The following is a 20,029-nucleotide window of genomic DNA, read 5'->3' as shown; positions in this document are numbered from 1 at the left end:
GGGGGCGCATTCCCTTCAGAAACAAACATAATCCACTGCGTCTTCAGCGTCTCAGATGTTGTGAGTAAATGACGACTGCTATGTTCATTATTACATCAACAACAGAACACCTCAATCGCTTAGGAGTCATTCTTGTCTACATCTGCTCCGGCGGTGAAACAATGGCGGACTGATGACAGCTCACTCAGGGCGGAGCTAAAGTAAGACACCAGTCCAGTCTGTGCTGAAACACTACTGTCAATCAAACTATGGTGGGAGGGGCCTGTCTGTGTGACGTCACACAGACAGGCATCTGAGATCGGCTCGATTTGAGAAAGGGGAAAACATTTAACCAGATTAAAAAAAAAAACACTGGGTGGATTTTTATCATTATAGGGTGGTTGTGTACACACACTGCCAACACACATTTCAGTTCAAACAACTTGTAAAAGTGCATGTCGCATCCTATGACCCCTTTTTAAAGGATGTTGGTAACCAAATAGTTGACAGTAGCCATTGTTTTCCATAGTATTTTTTTTTCATACTATGAAGGTCTTTAAAAAAAAACAGTCTATATGGACGAAACATTCCTCTTTTTGGTTTGTATAATATATGCGTCACATGTATGATCTGTTTTGGTTTAGTTTTCTGTGTTTCCATTCTCCTGCCTAGTTTGTTGCCATGGTTTTTGATTAATTAGCTCCACACCTGTTTCTGTTTCTCCCTGATTGCGTTACCAGTATTTAAAGCCTGTGTTCTCCTATGTTCCTTTGTCTGCTATCGATTGGATTTATGTTTGGTAGTGCTTGTTTTCTCCTGTGGATTATTAAAGAACTCTCTTGGATAATACTCCTTTGTCGTGCACCTTGTTTAGCACACCATCCCGTAACAACATGTATTAAGTTAACTTTAAAAATATACATATTTAATACTCAATATATAGGGGAGCACGGGGCACAAATTAAAAAATCTTTTCAAGATATACCATAGCAAAAGTAAATTTCTGGCTTAAGTAAATTTTTCATCTCAGTTTTAGTATTCATTTAAAATGAGACAAATCTGCTATTATTTTAATCTCCAATCTGTTATTTATCAGTTTAGATAGCTCTTTATTGCTTCGCTAACTAGCATAAGACACTGACCGTTTTTAACATTTTAAGCTGTTATATGATCATGTTACAACGTGCCCCTCAGATATTACACGGGGCATATTGTCACATTTCACTTCCATTCTTTTGGGGTACATAAAGAAAAACTTATAAACGGTAATTATGAAACAAAGCGACATATTTGTACAAGATAAGTGTGAAATTATTGTGGATAAAGAATTATAGGTTACACTTTATTTCGATAGTCCACTTTAGACATTCTACTAACTATAAGTAACTTTGTAACTACATGTCAACTACATGTCAACTAATTCTCATTAATTTGCAACTACATGTCTACTAACTCTCAGAGTAGACTGTTAGGGTAGGTTTAGGGTTAGTAGAATAAGTTGACAAAGAAAGTGTTAGAAGATATTAAGCAGACAGTCTACTAATACTCTACTAACTGCTAGTTGACATGTAGTTGCAAAGTTACTTACTGTTAATAGAATGTCTAAAGTGGACTATCGAAATAAAGTGTTACCGAATTATACTCTGAACCCCATATGGATCTACACAAACTGAGAAATTAAAAAAATTTTATGTTTTGCCCCGCTCTCCCCTTCATATTTATGTTATCAAAGCTCCAAGATGATCTGAAACGGTTATCAGATAAGATACATATTGAAAATGTATATTTACACTTTTTTTTTTTCCCCCATTCGGGAAGACTAAAAACAAAGACAACATAAAACAAGCTAGATTTAGTTTGACTTTTCAGTGTGGATCCAGTCGATCGGAAAGCGGCGTCACTGTCGAATGTTCTGGTTGTAGTTCAGATTGAGTTCCCTCAAGTGTGAAGGGTTTGAACTCAGAGCAGCGCAGCCGCTCTCTGTAATACTGCAGTGAGACAACCTGCAGAGACGGAGAGAAAATACACTTCAGCCAGCATGAGCCAGAGTATTTCTGCTATTTACTGAAACAATAACTGTGAGAAAACACATGGCTTACATAGGCTAATTAATAATAAAACTGCAGTGATGATGGTCTTAGTGTAGTAGTATTGAATAGTAATGGTCATAACATGTAAATAATGCGGTATATGCATCTTGTTGTCTGTATAAAGTAAGTCCAGAGTTTTTCAGATGACATTTCAGTTCTTAATCAGACAGATGAAGTCATCTTCAACCAAAGCTAAAAAAAAAAAAAAAATGCATCACCAGGCCTGATTTTAATTTATTGGCCGCCCGATGATAATATAATAGAATGAAGTCACTTACTCTAGTTTCTCCAGTTTACAGTAGGGATTCTTCAGAAGAATAGACAGAAGCTTCACTCCCGCGTCTCCGGGTTCGTTGTAGTTCAGATTGAGTTCTCTCAGATGAGACGGGTTTGATTTTAGCGCTAAAGCCAGAGCAGCACAACCTTCCTCTCCAATACTGCAGCACTCCAGCCTGAGGAGAGGAAGACACTTACACATCCCTGTCTAATGGCATTATGGGTAAAAGTTGTTCAATTCTTTACCAACTTTTGCTTTAGTACGTCAGTAGGAAATAGCAGTTTACACTTCTAAACAGTCTATTTGTCATGTATTGTAATCCAGTGATTTTTACCCACATGTAGATCTGATCGGAGTCTGTACATGTTTAGAGACAGAAAGAACTGAGACTAAATCCATATTCCAAGAACTGTGGCAACATTTCCAAAACACAATAATATATGTGACCCTGGAGCACAAAACCAGCCATAAGGCTCAATTTCTTGAAATTGAGATTTATGCATCATCTGAAAGCTGAATAAATAGCTTTCCATTGATGTATGGTTTGTTAGGATCGGACAATATTTGGCTGAGATACAACTATTTGAAAATCTGGAATCTGAGGGTGCAAAAAAAATCTAAATATTGAGAAAATCATCTTTAAAGTTGTCCAAATGAAGTTCTTAGCAATGCATATTACTAATCAAAAATTAAGTTTTGATATATTTACGGTAGGAAGTTTACAAAATATCTTCATGGAACATGATCTTTACTTAATATCCTAATGATTTTTGGCATAAAAGAAAAATCGATCATTTTGACCCATACAATGTATTGTTGGCTATTGCTACAAATATACCCCAGCGACTTAACACTGCTTTTGTGCTCCAGGGTCACATATGGTTTTGGTCTTAAGGATCAATATGTATCCAGTTTCTGCAGGTTTTATGAAGGTCAATAAAAAAATAAAAGAGACATAAGGACCAAATTTAAGGGAGCACAATGTCAATATATTCTCTAACTGTTAATGTCTAGACTAGAGAGCAGAAAATTAGCTGCATCAGCAACAGCTTCCAACGATCAGAGTTTATGATTAAAACAAGAGCAAATATCTGCCAACAGACTCAAAAAAGCAACACATTTTCATACCTCATTGATTTTATCTTCTTGTTTTATGCATGAACTCGCTTAGTTTTGTTAAATTTCAATGCATCTCAAGTAAATGCATCTTGATTTAAAGGTGTCATGTGATGTTGCTAAAAAGAACATTATGGGGCGTGTTTTAGGAAGGCGTGGACGAGTCTTAACTTTTATAAAGAATGTCAACTTTACGGATCTTATATATGCACGAACAGCTTGTAACACTCCAAAGACAATGGAAAACTTGAAATCGCATCATACAGCCTAACCCCTTTAAGGATGTTTAGTTATTTGTACTGGAAAACAAGAAAAAAAATACTGGGGAAGATATTCATGTTTAGCAATCTAGGCAACATTTAACGCCATGACTTTATGAATGTAAGACTTTATTTTGCAATAATATCAGAGAATGTGAAATATCACTCACTGTAGTTTCTTCAGTTTGCAGTGCTGATCTCTCAGTAGATCACAGAGTAGATTCACTCCTGAGTAAACTGGTTTACTGGAGTTCAGATTGAGTTCTCTGATGTGTGACGGGTTTGATATCAGACCTGAAACCAGAGCAGCAAAACCTTCCTCACCGATACCGCAGTCATCAAGCCTGCAGAGAGAAGGAGAAAAATGCCTCAACACTCAAACATATCCCTATATGAGTTGGTGCAGTGCATACAGTGCAAGCCACACATGTTGAAACAGGACAGATTTTTTCATAACGCTCCCTTTAAAATGATTTTTGTAGTTTTTGGCACAATAAAACTCACTCTAGTTTCTCAAGTTCACACCGTGGGTGCTTCAGGAGATCAGACAGCCTCTTCGCTCCCGGGTCTCCCGGTTCGTTCCTGCTCAGATTGAGTTCTCTCAGGTGTGACGGGTTCGATTTCAGACCCGAAACCAGAGCAGCAAAACCTTTCTTAGCAATGCTGCAGTACTCCAGCCTGCAAAGAGAAAGAGGAAAAACTCTTCATACTTTAACACAACACAAAATTACTTATTTACTATTAATGGTATTTACATCTGCTTGAAATATCCACGATGAAACTAAAATAATTGCACGTTTACTTAACTTAAACCATTTCAAAAACTGTTCTTCAATATACGCGATAGTTAGGGAAAATAAAATAAGTTTCAGGTTACATCTTGATTTTATCTGTCTTTTTAGCATTTTAAATTAAGACTAAGATTATATATATATACATATACATATATACATATATATATATATATATATATATATATATATACGAGAATATATTGATAGTCATTTAGTAATTTAAATACTTTGAAGTCACTTGGAACCCTGGTTAAGAATCAATATACATGCCTTTTTGAGTATCTTTTTCTGATTACAAACACATCCTTCTGATGTTGGTATGGTACAATATCAGTTTTCAAAAATACACTCAAATAATATTACCCACTGTAGTTTCTCTAGTTTACAGCGTGAATCCCTCAGTAGATCAGAGAGAAGCTTCACTCCTGAATCTCCCGGCTCATTATTGTTGAGATTGAGTTCTCTCAGATGAGACGGGTTTGATATCAGCGCCAAAGCCAGAGCAGCACAACCTTCCTCTCCAATACTGCAGTCATACAGCCTACAGAGAGAAGATACAATCAGTGTGTGTGTGTGTGTGTGTGTGTGTTGAAACTTGTAACGAGAAGCATTTATAATATTATGTTGAATGAATCAAGACAGCCATAAATATTACTATTGTTATTTTAGATGTGATGTAAAATAAAATTATTCTCGGTTTCTTAAATTATATAATTTTTATTTTACAGTAAAATACTACAACAGCAATATTTATTTTTGTCACGAATCCGGTCGGTGGACTTCCGTCCGATAGCCACCAGAGGTCACTCTCTCACTACACCGACTGTTACACGTCACCACGGACTACACTTCCCATGCTCCACTTCACTGATTACACTCTCTCACCTGCAACCAATGACACACACTATATAACACCCTCTCAGATCTTTCTCATCGCCGAGTATTGTTTGCGTTTATCGCTCCTTAGCTGATAGCACATTACAGAGCCATTCCTGGTTTTCATAGTTTAGTCTTGTTTAGAGTCCTTCGTGTCTTGATCTTAGCCTGTGTATCTCGTTTCTGTGTGTTCTCTGCCTGCCCTGAAGTTTATAGCCCGTCTTTGTTTACCCCTCTCGTCTCGCCCTGTTCGGATACTGTTTACTCCTCATCTGGACCATAGCCTGTGTTTCGGATTAACCCTTTGGATTACCCTGTTTGGACTTTGTTCGCCGGAGATCGACCCCACGCCCGTTCACTGGACTACTCTTGTGTCTTGCCCTCAATATAACTGTTTGCCATTGTTTTGACCACGTCTGTAAATAAAAGCCTTGCATATGGATCCGCACGTCTCTCGTCTTGTTCGCCTCGTTACAATTTTGTTCTGAATTGGTAACTTTTATGTTTTTATTTAGTAATAATAACAATAATAACAAAAATATCTGTATCTTTTATCTTGATATATAATCACAAACGTTTGGCCAAATTTTGCACCCTAAAAACAAGCACTGGATTTTTTTACTTCATTTTAAAATCACAATTTTTATAAAAATAATCTCAATTAGAAAGTGTATTATGGGCTTTATGTATGATGACTGTTAAAAATTTGGAATTAAATATATCCTACTGAAAATAATGTTATTTAAAAATAACATTTAAAACATCACTCACTTTAGTTTCTCCAGTTTGCAGTGTCGGTTCCTTAGTAGATCAGACAAAAGCTTCACTCCTGAATCTCTTGGTTTGTTCGAGCTCAAATTGAACTCTCTCAGATGAGACGGGTTTGATACAAGAGATGAAACCAAGGCAGCACAACCTTCCTCACCAATACCGCTATATTCCAGCCTGCAAAGAAGAAAATGAGCAGTAAATGTCAGTCAACACAAATTCTAGGTTGCTAAGGCTGGTGCTAAACTAAGCACAAACATATAAAAAATCATTTTCCATGTTTTCCTATTTGTGTTGCAAAATATAGAAAGAATGAAGGATGAAGATAGACTTTTCCACCAGCAACTAACCACTCCACATCTCTAAACCAATGCACTTCTTTCTCTTCTCTGCATTTCTCCTCTGCTCTATCTAGTTTTGTAATCTAGCTTTCTAATAAACCTGGCATTGCATACTGCGAATATTGTTGGCTCTTTGATGAATTGCTTATGCTGCTATGTTGTAAGTGTAAGGTCAAAAATGATCAAAGACTTCTGCTTTCCTGTCCCAAACCTATCTTCAGTAACAAAAGGGTCATTTGGCATTCCTGAAGGCACAGAAGTGCTGATATCGATCAAGGCCTGTAGGCCAACATGTGTATACATCGGGGGTCTGCTAATTGTCACACCTTTTGCCCAGTGGGTGAAGTTGTAATCTGCTGATTGGTCAGTTTGCTCCCTCTTTCTCTCTCTCTCTGTCTCTCTCAGGTAATATTTTACATACATGCTGGGTAGAATTAATTGTTCATGTTTTACCATCCTTCATCTATTTTGTAACCAATTCAAGTGTAACCATAACAAAATATTGTTATTAAACCATTTCAATTATTAATTATCTGCTAACTAGTCTTTATTCAAGGTTAATATTAAAGTGATATATTAAAGTGAAATATTAAATACAATAGTCACACAATAGCAACGCTCTCCCACATATTTAGCTATTCTAACTGCGCTTATTTCCGTCGTTGGTATAAGTGGCAGTGGGTGGTAATAGACGAGAAATGTACAGTTTTATACCATCGTGCTGATAACGTTTCTTTAGTCATTCGGCAATCCTACAGCCTGAACCACCGTAGGGAAACCATCCTTACATAAGTCACTTTGGTGAAAGCATCTGTAAATACATAAAAGTAATATGATTAACTATCATCACTTACTCTAGTTTCTCCAGTTTACAGTGTGGGTCCTTCAGAAGAATAGACAGAAGATTCACTCCTAAGCCTCCGGGTTCGTTGTAGTTCAGATTGAGTTCTCTCAGATGAGACGGGTTTGATTTTAGCGCTAAAGCCAGAGCAGCACAGCCTTCCTCTCCAATACTGCAGCACTCCAGCCTGAGGAGAGGAAGACACTTACAGATCAGCACTCAAATTCTGCAGGTAAAAGATAAGGATGAGGCGAGCACAAAAGATGCACTTCATGTTGGACAAAACCAAATTAACAAACAAGTGATTTGAGAAACCAATTAAACACTGTTGAAGTTAGGGGTGGGCAGTATGACCAAAATTCAGTTTCACAGTATGACTAATTTTATTTCACGGTAGCGATATATTTCACGATATAGTTATTTATATATTCAGTTATTCTGAACATAGACAAATAGGGCTTCATATGATAAATAAACTCAAATACTTAAAAAAATGAAAAGCACTTTACCTTGTTTGAATTTTCTTTTATTTGGTACAATATTTATTTAGTAGAAACACTCAATTTATAGATTAACTGCCCCCAGCTGATTGATATTAAACGCAACTTTTAGGCGTAATAAGGCGTTTCTGAATTATTTTGCATCTCGTGTTGTACTTTTACTTCAGTCAGTTTATAATATCTAAATATTTTGTATTGAAATATTCTATTCATAATAAATTACATTTGCTTTCTTTTAATTTTGTCGAATACTATTAATACTAGTTATATTGTTTAAATTTGTTCCTTGGTATCTGCGTATTATACCGCGTTTTTTTAAGGGGATTGTTTTGCTCTTTTAGTAACAACTAGCAATCCTTCACCTGGAGCTTTAATCAAGAGAAGGAAGAGTGCAATAGTGACTAGAAGGAGAGCTGCAGAATGCAAACTGAACATCAGCTACTGTTAATGCTGTTTAACTAGTTTAAACTATACACACCTTATAACCGGGTATTTTTAACTCCAGCCCGGTGAAGTCTGATGCGGTTTGTTTTTCTGGGGCAGCAACGGAGTTTAGCAAATGTGTTTGTTAACGAACGTTTCATAAACAAGGCCCAGTTCAACGTTGGATTTGCACATCGTTTATACTGAAAGATGGAGCGATCTCAGTGATAAAAAGAGACCGGTCATGATTGGGAACTCCAAACGGTAAGTGAAACTGCATCAAATTTCTGTGTTTTGTTGGCAATCGGTGGCACTTAAAAGATCGTGACTCTTTAGCTCCGCCCACGACACGCCTCCAGGAGGTCGGCAGTTTTCGGAGAGAATTGTAAAGCTGTATCTTTCATAAATAAGGTAAAACTAAAGACTCTTTGGAGATATGAAGGATGCAACACTACTCTATAGGTACTCAAGATTAACATGAGATTGGGTGAAACCGTGTGTGTTATGTCCCCTTTAAAATGTGATTGGTTAATTTGAGCGTCAAGACGTATCGAAATAGAGGAGCTTATTATCATCTAGTTCCGATCAGTGTCTGATCAATTGGATTTAGAAAAATATAATATGGGCTGTTGCATTCTCAATATTTTGTAATTTTGCCTCCGATACAGGATTATGTAGATTCGCTTTAACAAGCAGTTTGTTCATTACCTTGGTAACCGCTTGCGCGTCCACGTTTAAAGGCACAATATGTACGATTTTTTTATTAAAATATCCAAAAACCACTAGAACAGTGTTATATATTTTGCTGACTTGTGTACTTACATTATCCCAAATGTTTCGAAGAATGTTTAAATCCAGAGAAATAAGCAATTTTAACTAGTGACACGGAGCGTGTCTATAGTGTCATTCTGTCGCCTGCTAATGACGTCATAACCCCTCGATTTCCGGTTTTGTAGAAAACATGGAAACACCAAAGACGCTTTAATATATTGTGCATTTTAATAGACCGGTGACGACCGCACAGAGTAGCATTATAACAGAACTAAATGTATCTAGTATGATAAACCAGCGCTGCTTTCCCCCACATACGCACGACCGGAAGCAGCGGAAGTGCTCGACTGTGGCATAATAAAAGCTCCGCTGCTTTCCAGCCGTGTCTCACGCTCGTTCAGTGCCTCGTTTCGCTTCGATGGCTTTCAGCCTCACCCTGCTTCATTCTACTACGTTAATAAATCATTAGCTCATCCATGAACATGATTTCTGCCTGAGTACAGACTTGCTACTGCCAATAGATACACAGACACGCTGCTGCTGCTGCAGGAACAGACATACATAAATCCCTAGGCAGATCTAGACAGGTGGAGCTGGGGGAAGTGGAGGGATTCAGGTAAACTCTGCAAGTGCCACTGTAGAAAACTAGTGGCTGTAACGTGCTATTTGACATGTCTTATTGTTGGTCCGTCCCTTGGCTTGAGGAACAGCTAGATTCTGCAGTTTGCCACCATTTTTGGAGGTTCTGTCTTGTTCACCATGTCTATTTCTTTAAAGGTGTTACTGTATAATGAAGTTGAGATACATTTGGCCTTTGTAAACAATAAGTATTATGCTAATATAGAAACATTGCCAAAATATTTTCAATCCTACAGTGCAGTATTGTACTTGATGCATGTAAAAATTGTATATAGCACCTTTAATGTAATTGTTGGTGATGTTATGCAATTTGCATCCCTAAAGATGAACAATCACTTACTGTAGTCTCTCCAGTTTACAGTTTGAGTCTTTCAGAAGGTCAGACAAACGCTTCACTCCCGAGTCACCAGGTTTGTTCCAGCTCACATCGAGTTCTCTTAGATGTGATGGGTTTGATATAAGAGATGAAACCAGAACTGCAAAACCTTCCTCTCCAATACTGCTGCCTTCAAGCCTGCAGAGAAAAACCACCTCACACTTGAGGCTCTTTGATGCCAAACTTTCATATCTGCTGCAGTGTGAACAAGATTTTGAATAGAAACACAATAGGGACATTCGCATCGGGAACAAACATTTGCCTGATAACAATGTTTTCTGTGGTGATCCAACTCAAGCTTAAATTTAATTCTAGGTACGGTGAAACAAGCCACTTTGTGGATCTCACAAAGCTAGTCTACACTAAAGTAATTCACCCCAAAATCAAAAGAAATAAATTTTTGTATATATAAAACCATTACTATTTTTGCATTGCAACATTCTAAACAACATAAGTGATAAAGTAACTGTGTTTTATTAGTTAGCACTAAGGATATTGTGATATCATTCATCAAATATTACCCACTGTAGTTTCTCTAGTTTGCAGTGTGGATCCTTCAGTAGATCAGAGAGAAGCTTCACTCCTGAATCTCCCGGCTCATTATTGTTGAGATTGAGTTCTCTCAGATGAGACGGGTTTGATATCAGCGCTAAAGCAAGAGCAGCACAACCTTCCTCTCCAATACTGCAGTCATACAGCCTACAGAGAGAAACATATATATAGCTCAACACACATTCATTCAGCAGCGAAAATTGAGTAATGAGCTGCAAGTGTGTGAGCATTAGAATAAGTGATTTTGTGCATGAATGTACGACTAATGTAGAGTGGTTTTCATAATTTAAATCTTGCAGAATCTGCAAAACATTTCATTCAAGTTGGTCAAAAAGAAGTGAGTTCATGCTTAAAATGAGAAGAAATAATAATGTAATTATTTTTTTTAAATATCGACAGCAATAATTTAGGTATATACGGTTTAACTTAATGTAAGATTTTTGTGTATTTGTTGTAAAATAATATAAGAAAAATAACTTAATATATCAAAGAAAATATGAAGCCGAAAGATAGATTTGATAATATCACTCACTGTAGTTTCTCTAGTTTACAGTGTGGATCTTCCAGTAGATTAGACAAAAGCTTCACTACTGAATTTCCTGGTTTATTGGAGTTCAGACTGAGTTCTCTCAGATGTGATGGGTTTGATATCAGAGCAGAAACCAGAGCAGCACAGCCTTCCTCTCTAATACTGCAGTTACACAACCTGCAGAAACACTTGCACTAAATTTACAATTATTTATACTGAGGACATACATAATATCAGAACATAAGGACACTGAGAGATTAAAACAATTTAATAAAAAAGTGAAATTGGAAATATTAATGGATTTAAAAAAAAAAAAACGTATAAAAATACGTACTTCAGTATCTCCAGTTTACAGTGAGGACTCTTCAGTCCCGCAGAAAGAAGCTGTACTCCTGACACCTGGAGGTTGTTGTCACTGAGGTCCAGCTCTCTTAAACTGGAGGAGATCGAGCTGAGAGCGGAGGCCAGGGCTGAACAGATCTGATCTGTGAGATTACAGCCCCTCAGACTGGCAAAGAAAAAACACATGCCTTAATCTCCAATAACAGCAATCAGTATGGATTTACATGGAGGCTAACTTAACCAGTTCATATAATCAATTAAGGCCCTATGTGGTTAAATTCCAGGGATACTGAGCTCTCAATATGGCTCCACAAATAAATTGACCAATCGGTAAGCCCCTCCCCTTGAACGCAGATGAGCCAATGGCAGTCGAGTATCAGTTGCACGGGGAGCGGAACTCGGACATCTGTAGGTTTCAGCGCCATAGAGAAACATTGGAAGATCTGAAGCTCGCATCGGTTTGATGGTGTTTATTCTAAAAAATGGAAAAACGATGTGCCTGCGGTACTTGTAACAGTGATTCCAGGTCTCCTGAGAGGATGGGCAATATAATTTGTCTAATTTGTATAAATGTCATCTTGTGCTTCAGCAAGGTATCTCTGGCTAAAACTAGCTAACGTTAAAGTTAATGAGTCCATGCTAACGTACAAACCTAAATAGCGAACTGTTCTCACATCATGTAAGTTACAGTGTAGGTCAAAAACACATAACGAAGGTCTACATTTGAGTGCGTCTCCATATTAAACGGGTTAAATGTAAATTAATTTAATCGTACCCTGCGAAACATGAACAGTGTTTTCACACTGACAGCTGTCATTGTAAGACAGTGAGCAGCTCCGTTTGTTTGTCCTAGGGAGCAACAGTAACTAAGGGGGCGGGGCTTACTGATAGGTCAATTGTTATATTGTACACATTTTCACATTGGTTGAAGACCAAATGTGGGTCACTTTGCATTCAGTTGATACTTTTTGTTTTTTAAAAGTGGAACATCTAACTAACAAATGATGTAGAAATGTATCTTGTTTCTCTCTAAACACCCTCTAAACAATTGCATACAACGCATGTCTGAATGCCATAAATATTATTTTGTGTGCCTGTAACTAAAGAAGTATTAAAGATATCTCAACATCCTTTTATATTCTGGTTCCTTATAAACTTTTATTTTGTAATCATGATTTTTAAGGCTCCAAAACTGGGATCCGGTTGGAGCTGAAATCTGCAGGATGGTAGCTCTCCAGGAGCAGGGTTGGAGACCCCTGCTTTATGCAAAAGTGAGTTAAAACGGGCTTGCAAATTTAATATACTCACTCTGCTTTTCTGGAAGCTTTGACCACCGGCAGCAGCCTCAGAAGACACTCCTCCGACAGATCATATTGCCTCAGTTCAAACTCATCCAGGTCCTCCGCCGAGTTCAGCAGCACAAACACCAGAGCTGACCACTGGGTCGGAGAGAGTTTGACTCCAGAGAGGCGATGGGTGCCTCTACTGCTCAGGTACGTCTGGACCTCCTGCACCAGAGACTGGTCGTTCAGCTCGTTCAGGCAGTGAAACAGATTGATGGACTTCTCTGGAGAGGGATTCTCTCGAATTTTACTCTTAATGTACTCAATAATTTCACATGGATCCTGGGAGCTTCTCGTCATTGTGAATAATCCCCGTAGTAGAGTCTGATTGGACTTCAGCGAAAGCCCTACCAGAAAGCGAAGGAAGAGATCCAGGTGTCCATTCTCGCTCTGCAAGGACCTGTCCACTTCACGCTTCAGAAAATCTGTCATTGAGGACTTCTTGTTCTCCCGAGCAAAGGAAAGGAACTTAAACAAGGCAGCGAAAAACTCTTGAACACTCAGATGCACAAAGCTATACACCTTCTCCAGCTTTAGCCCAAACTCTTCTCTAAAGATCTGGGTACAAACTCCAGAGTACATGGATGCTTCTCGGACATCAATGTCGCACTGTTTCAAGTCTTCCTCGTAGAAGACCAGGTTGCCTTTTTCCAGTTGTTGAAAAGCCAGTTTCCCAAGTGACAGGATGCTCTTTCTGGCCTGCTCAATATCTAAATCACATTTCCCATCATACTTTTGGGTCTTCAGTTTGGTCTGGACGATCAGGAGGTGTGCAAACATTTGAGTGAGAGTCTTGGGAATCTCTGTACTCTTTGCTTCACCCAACATCTTCTCAAGTACAGTGGCGGAGATCCAGCAGAACACTGGGATGCGGCACATGATGTGAAGGCTCCTCGACGATTGGATGTGTGCAACGATCCTATTGGCCAGATTGTGATCTTTTATTTTTCTCCGAAAATACTCAGCCCTCTGAGGGTCTCTGAACCCTTGTACCTCTGTGACCCGGTCAACAAACTCTGCAGGGATCTGATTGGCTGCCGCTGGTCGCGTGGCGATCCAAATGAGAGCAGAAGGAAGCAGGTTCCCCTTGATGAGGTTAGTCAGCAGCACATCCACTGAGGCCGATTTGGTCACATCCCACAAAATCTCATTGTTCTGGAAATCCAGAGGAAGACGCCACTCATCCAGACCATCGAAGATGAAGATGGTTTTATAGTCATCATATTTTATAGGTTTCAGTTCTGTGAAAAAACAGCAAAGAAGCTCCATCAGACTCATCTGTTTCTCCTTCATCAAATTCAGGTCTCTGAACGGAAGCGGAAAGACGAAGTGAACGTCTCGATTAGCTTTTCCTTCAGCCCAGTCCAGAACAAATTTGTGCACTGAAGCGGTTTTTCCTATTCCGGCAACTCCTTTGGTCAGCACCATTCTGATGGGTTTGTCTTGTCCAGGTAAGGATCTGAAGATGTCATTACATTTGATTGGTGTTTCCAGTGTCTTTCGATCTCTGGACAATGAGGTCTCAATCCGTCTCACCTCATGCTCGTTGTTGATGTCTCCAGTCCCTCCCTCTGTGATGTAAAGCTCTGTGTAGATCTCGTTCAGAAGTGTTGCATTCCCTTGATTTGAGACTCCTTCGCTGATTTTCTGAAATTTCTGCTTCAGTCTTGATTTCAGTTGTTGTTGACTCACTGAGATCAGCTCTGCAATATACAACAGAAACAATATTTATGCTGCACTGCAATATTCTAGAAACATCCAGAAAAGCCCAGCAACCACACGTAGTAACACCCCAGCAACTATCCAGAACACCCTAACAACCACCCAGAACACTCTCGCAACTATCTATAACCTTCAAACTTCAAGCTTTTAAAACCATTTGAGTCTTACAACTTACAGCTTGTTAAACTGTTTTAAACTTTCAGGCTAGGATTTCTCAAGCCAACATCAAAGTTTGTCTACAAACTATAATATCCAATTTTAGTTGAAATATGAAATTGCTGTAAGCAGACATCACTGGACCATTAAAGGGATAGTTCACCCAAAAATGAAAACTCTGTCATTAATTACTCACCCTCATGTCATTCAAAACCCGTAAGACCTTCGTTCATCTTCGAAACACAAATAAAGATATTTTTGATGGAATCTGAGAGCTTTCTGACCCTCCGTAGACAGCAATAATATTACCATGATCAATGCACAGAAACTTAGCAAAGACATCGGTAAAATAGTCCATGTGACATCAGTGGTTCAACCATAATTTTACAAATCTACAAGAATACTTTTTGTGCGCAAAGAAAACAATAATAACATAATTTATTCAGCAATTCTTCTCCCCGAGTTACCGTCTTTCACCATTTTGGAGAGTACCCCAGAATGTAATCAACATTGTTTAAGTTCATCACGCGCGCGCTTTCTACTGAACGTAAACAACGCTGATTGTGTTGATTACGTTCTGGGGTACTCTCCAAAATGGTGGAAGACGGTATCTCGGGGAGAAGAACTGGTGAATAAATTATGTTATTGTTTTCTTTGCGCACAAAAAGTATTCTCGTAGCTTCATAAAAATGACAGTTGAACCCCTGATGTCACATGGACTATTTTACCGATGTCCTTGCTATGTTTCTGTGCGTTGATCATGGTAATATCATTGCTGTCTATGGAGGGTCAGAGAGCTCCCAGATCTCATAAAAAATATCTTAATTTGTGTTCCGAAGATGAACGAAGGTCTTATGGGTTTGGAACAAAATGAGGGAGAGTAATTAATGACAGAATTTTCATTTTTGGGTGAACTAACCCTTTAAGAATTAAACAGAAAAACAACAAAGCAAATTGCATGCCTAATCAAGTAACTGACACAATCGAAATTAACAAATCAAAATGATTCACTACAAATGAGCAGCAAGGATGCTAGAGAGTTTGAAATCTGGCTCTTACTGGTCTGGAGTGTGTTAGCGAGGTATGGCTGGTTCATCTTCCGCAGGACATGAAGCATAATCCTCAGAACTGCCTCGCTCACTCGACTCTGCCCTTCATCATCATCCTCCTCCTCCTCTCTCACAGAGCATGCTGCGTAATCTGGGTTCAGCAGTTTCTTGAATCTTCTCAGCTCGTTCTTCATCAAAGAGATGCTTGTGTCCTCGAGCTCCTGAAATTAGTGTTTAATCACAGTGAACATTCAGACGCTCAACTTCCATCAGAGTGAAGAGAACAATGCACAAGAGTTTTAGTACACTAATGTCACCATAACAAAACTCCTGCTAAGAGATACTGAAGGGAACTGACTCTTGTGGATGATGTTTATGAGTTTATATACACTAGATGAGTCTAATAACAAGCTGGTAAAAAGCTGGTAAAAGTGCATTTGTAAACTGCAAAAAAAAAAAAAAAAGAGTATTACATAAAAAATACTATTATTTTATAGTACACTTCAAAAGTACAATGCTAACATTTAAATTTTGTTTGTTTCTACTGTTTTATTTTTTATATGAATTCATGAGTTACATATAATAAATGGGGTAAAGGTTATGCATATTTGGTGTGCTGCTCTCCGAGGGGAGAGCTCCGAGCTCGAAATTTGGCCCGAACCCAGAGTACCCCCAAAAGCAACTGAGCAATGGACAGCTGCTTGATGAATAGACTAAACACCCAAAAATGAGCACTGAAATTTGACGGGTTGGCGTTTCGTGAAGAAGCCCAAGTGCTTTGACCAGGAGGGTCCATGCAACCTCTGATGGGAGCAGCTCACAGTGCCGGGCAGACAGGTCCTACTAGCCAATGGACGAGGAGCAGCGTGATTTGGGGAGCCAAACTGGGAGGGCTCACAGATAAAGATAGTTCGATAGATGGTTCGATAGATAAGTGAGAAATATTCACTGGAGCCGATAAGTAATTTTTTGTTTTTAAATTAATTAATTATTTTATTTTCAGATGTGGAGGTATCGGCAATGCTGTCTGGAGCATTTGCAGACATTGAAATTGTCTGCAAAAGACCGAGCTTCTAAAATCTAATCCTCTAAAATTGTTATTCGTGTTGGTGGTTGCAGGTCTTGGCACTTAGCTGGTGGATTTAACTGGGGTTGTGACTGGGCAGGGGGGAAAAGATGGGTTCATTTGTGGGCATGACATGGTGGATTGTGCTTCTGATTCATGCAGATCATGCATGAAATATTTCTGCAGCCTAGGAACACTCTGCTGTGAAGATCAAGGGCATTGGTTCCATTTAGAGACCCATACTGCGCATTTTGCAGAGAAGGACTTGTGGTAAGTGTAGAAGTTCCCTCATCCATAGGATAATACAAGCTTAGCTATTAGTGCCAAATAATCATTTAGTTTGTGCTGCCTATGGGGGAAGGCTGAACAGGTTATTTCAGTAACGCAATGGAAAACTCGGGAAAAGACAACAAACATGATGCATGTGGGTTTTGGTTTTCTAATGTAAATGAAAAATCTCCGCAGTCTATTTGGCGGATGGATTCAGACACGGGAAGGAGTGAAAGTAAAGATGAGAGGTCTATGTTTGCACCTGCCAGGATTTGTGCTCGGATGTTGTGAGCCACCAGGCTTAATACTGTCCACTTTTCAATAGGGGGAATTGTTGGCACGGCCGAACGATAGGAGGATGGTTGGAAGTCTCGCCAGTGGAGGCGAGGGTAGGCCTCGGCGTCTTGGTGAGCGCTTGGCTGACAGAGCAGAGCGGCGAAGAAAAATCAGGCACGTCATTGGACGGGAAAAGTTTAATCTGTGACATACTGCAGAGAAATGCTGGAAAACTGTCAAGGAACATAGATAAGTCAGTTGTGTCTGCTGTGCATATGTATACCTCTCATTTTTCAACATTATCATACCTAAAATCATCAAGATTTTATATTGCCGGGTTAATTAAGTATTTTGGCAAGTTTATGCGCTGCTGGTTTTAGTGCTGCCGAGTGAATCTCATCAGTGCATGAGATGTCAGTTTTGCATTTTGCTCTGAAACTGGAAGCATGTACTGTAGCCTAGATTTATTTTTGGCATTTTTGCCTTTTATTGTGATAGGAGAGTTTTAGAGTTGACAGGAAATGAATTGGGAGAGAGAGGGGGGGCGGGATCGGGAAAGGTCCTTGAGCCGAGATTCAAACTCTGGACACCTGTAGCACAACGGCGCTGTATGTCGGAGCACTGCCCACAAGGCTATCGACGCTGATAAGATTTATGCTTTAAGTTTGAACATAAATCTTGTACATTATTAATGCATGAAATATTTCTGCAGCCTAGGAACACTCTGCTGTGAAGATCAAGGGCATTGGTTCCATTTAGAGACCCATACTGCGCATTTTGCAGAGAAGGACTTGTGGTAAGTGTAGAAGTTCCCTCATCCATAGGATAATACAAGCTTAGCTATTAGTGCCAAATAATCATTTAGTTTGTGCTGCCTATGGGGGAAGGCTGAACAGGTTATTTCAGTAACGCAATGGAAAACTCGGGAAAAGACAACAAACATGATGCATGTGGGTTTTGGTTTTCTAATGTAAATGAAAAATCTCCGCAGTCTATTTGGCGGATGGATTCAGACACGGGAAGGAGTGAAAGTAAAGATGAGAGGTCTATGTTTGCACCTGCCAGGATTTGTGCTCGGATGTTGTGAGCCACCAGGCTTAATACTGTCCACTTTTCAATAGGGGGAATTGTTGGCACGGCCGAACGATAGGAGGATGGTTGGAAGTCTCGCCAGTGGAGGCGAGGGTAGGCCTCGGCGTCTTGGTGAGCGCTTGGCTGACAGAGCAGAGCGGCGAAGAAAAATCAGGCACGTCATTGGACGGGAAAAGTTTAATCTGTGACATACTGCAGAGAAATGCTGGAAAACTGTCAAGGAACATAGATAAGTCAGTTGTGTCTGCTGTGCATATGTATACCTCTCATTTTTCAACATTATCATACCTAAAATCATCAAGATTTTATATTGCCGGGTTAATTAAGTATTTTGGCAAGTTTATGCGCTGCTGGTTTTAGTGCTGCCGAGTGAATCTCATCAGTGCATGAGATGTCAGTTTTGCATTTTGCTCTGAAACTGGAAGCATGTACTGTAGCCTAGATTTATTTTTGGCATTTTTGCCTTTTATTGTGATAGGAGAGTTTTAGAGTTGACAGGAAATGAATTGGGAGAGAGAGGGGGGGCGGGATCGGGAAAGGTCCTTGAGCCGAGATTCAAACTCTGGACACCTGTAGCACAACGGCGCTGTATGTCGGAGCACTGCCCACAAGGCTATCGACGCTGATAAGATTTATGCTTTAAGTTTGAACATAAATCTTGTACATTATTACAGTTAGTCGATCTAAAACAGTGATTGTGCATTAACAGCTGTCAAACATGTCGATACACAAATGAGTGGTCTGAACTTATTTACCCAGTGCATTTTTTTTTTTCGATGCACACATGCCCACCACTTATGTGCATCCCTGATTATAGATTATAGAATTCCTCTAGTTTATGACCTAAAACTTAATAAAACTCACCCTGAAGACGGCATCTGGCAGCATCTCGCTATTCAAAGACTTTGATCCTTCCTGTTCGTTACTGTAGCTGAACATGCAAATTGTTATTCAATGACAGTAAATACATGCATGATTGTGTCCATTCCTTAATTTCAAACACAGTACAAAATCTTGACCAATTATCCAATAGGATAAAGCTGATAATTAATGTGCTTCATCCATGATCCGTTCCTCACCTCCGTTTAGCAGAAGAGTCTCCCGAACTGAAATTAGCTGGAGGATCCATTGACGCGTCGCTCCTCATAGACACACAGCTGGACTCTGGAACAGGAGACATGGATCTCATGTTTGAAATTTTCCTACAAGAGAAGTCATGCCACGAGATGAATGACAGTGCTGTTGTCTCTGTTGCAAAGCTGCATTTAATAAAACAAATGAAAGTTGCTGCATCTCATTTGAAGTATTTATGCCATTACTTTATCACGATGTTCTTTTATATACAAGATCTTTTGATGTTGAATTGCATGGGATCTTCCTCATTTGTAAGTCACTTTTATATGAAGGTACCTGTGTGACAATGTAAGCAAATGTCACTGTCATAAGGGGGTTTTGCACGATTAGTCATTTCTGCTAGTTGACTACTTATACACATAAAATACACATTTTTGACGGGGTTCCCCTGGTAAAATTTGCATTCCAGGGGCTAAATATCACATTATTGGGAAAACCACAGACTTG

At 39.1% G+C, this 20,029-nt stretch overlaps 1 protein-coding gene across 2 annotated transcripts; it reads right to left on the bottom strand.

Annotated features, from left to right (window-relative positions):
• Positions 1-1,829: 1,829 nt before the first annotated feature.
• On the bottom strand, positions 1,830-19,696 carry LOC107730363 (NACHT, LRR and PYD domains-containing protein 12). Of its 2 annotated transcripts, XM_016541185.1 has the most exons (15): positions 19,528-19,696; positions 19,313-19,379; positions 15,755-15,965; positions 12,783-14,520; positions 11,467-11,640; positions 11,136-11,309; positions 10,577-10,750; positions 10,016-10,189; positions 7,356-7,529; positions 6,164-6,337; positions 4,884-5,057; positions 4,227-4,400; positions 3,893-4,066; positions 2,348-2,521; positions 1,830-1,982 (listed from the first exon to the last, which is right to left on the bottom strand). In XM_016541185.1, exons 1-15 carry the CDS (start codon positions 19,635-19,637, stop codon positions 1,877-1,879), a joined length of 3,972 nt encoding a protein of 1,323 aa, XP_016396671.1. In that variant the 5' UTR covers positions 19,638-19,696; the 3' UTR covers positions 1,830-1,876. The 2 variants fall into 2 exon arrangements, with proteins under 2 accessions (XP_016396671.1, XP_016396670.1); XM_016541184.1 differs by lacking the exons at positions 4,884-5,057; positions 6,164-6,337; positions 7,356-7,529; positions 10,016-10,189.
• Positions 19,697-20,029: the final 333 nt, after the last annotated feature.

Source organism: Sinocyclocheilus rhinocerous, unplaced genomic scaffold (genome assembly GCF_001515625.1).
Source record: "Sinocyclocheilus rhinocerous isolate Xijiao unplaced genomic scaffold, SAMN03320098_v1.1 scaffold3991, whole genome shotgun sequence".
NCBI classification, from domain to species: domain Eukaryota; kingdom Metazoa; phylum Chordata; class Actinopteri; order Cypriniformes; family Cyprinidae; genus Sinocyclocheilus; species Sinocyclocheilus rhinocerous.
Note: the sequence above shows the minus strand (reverse complement) of the source record. Positions and strands in the feature narration are given on the sequence as shown.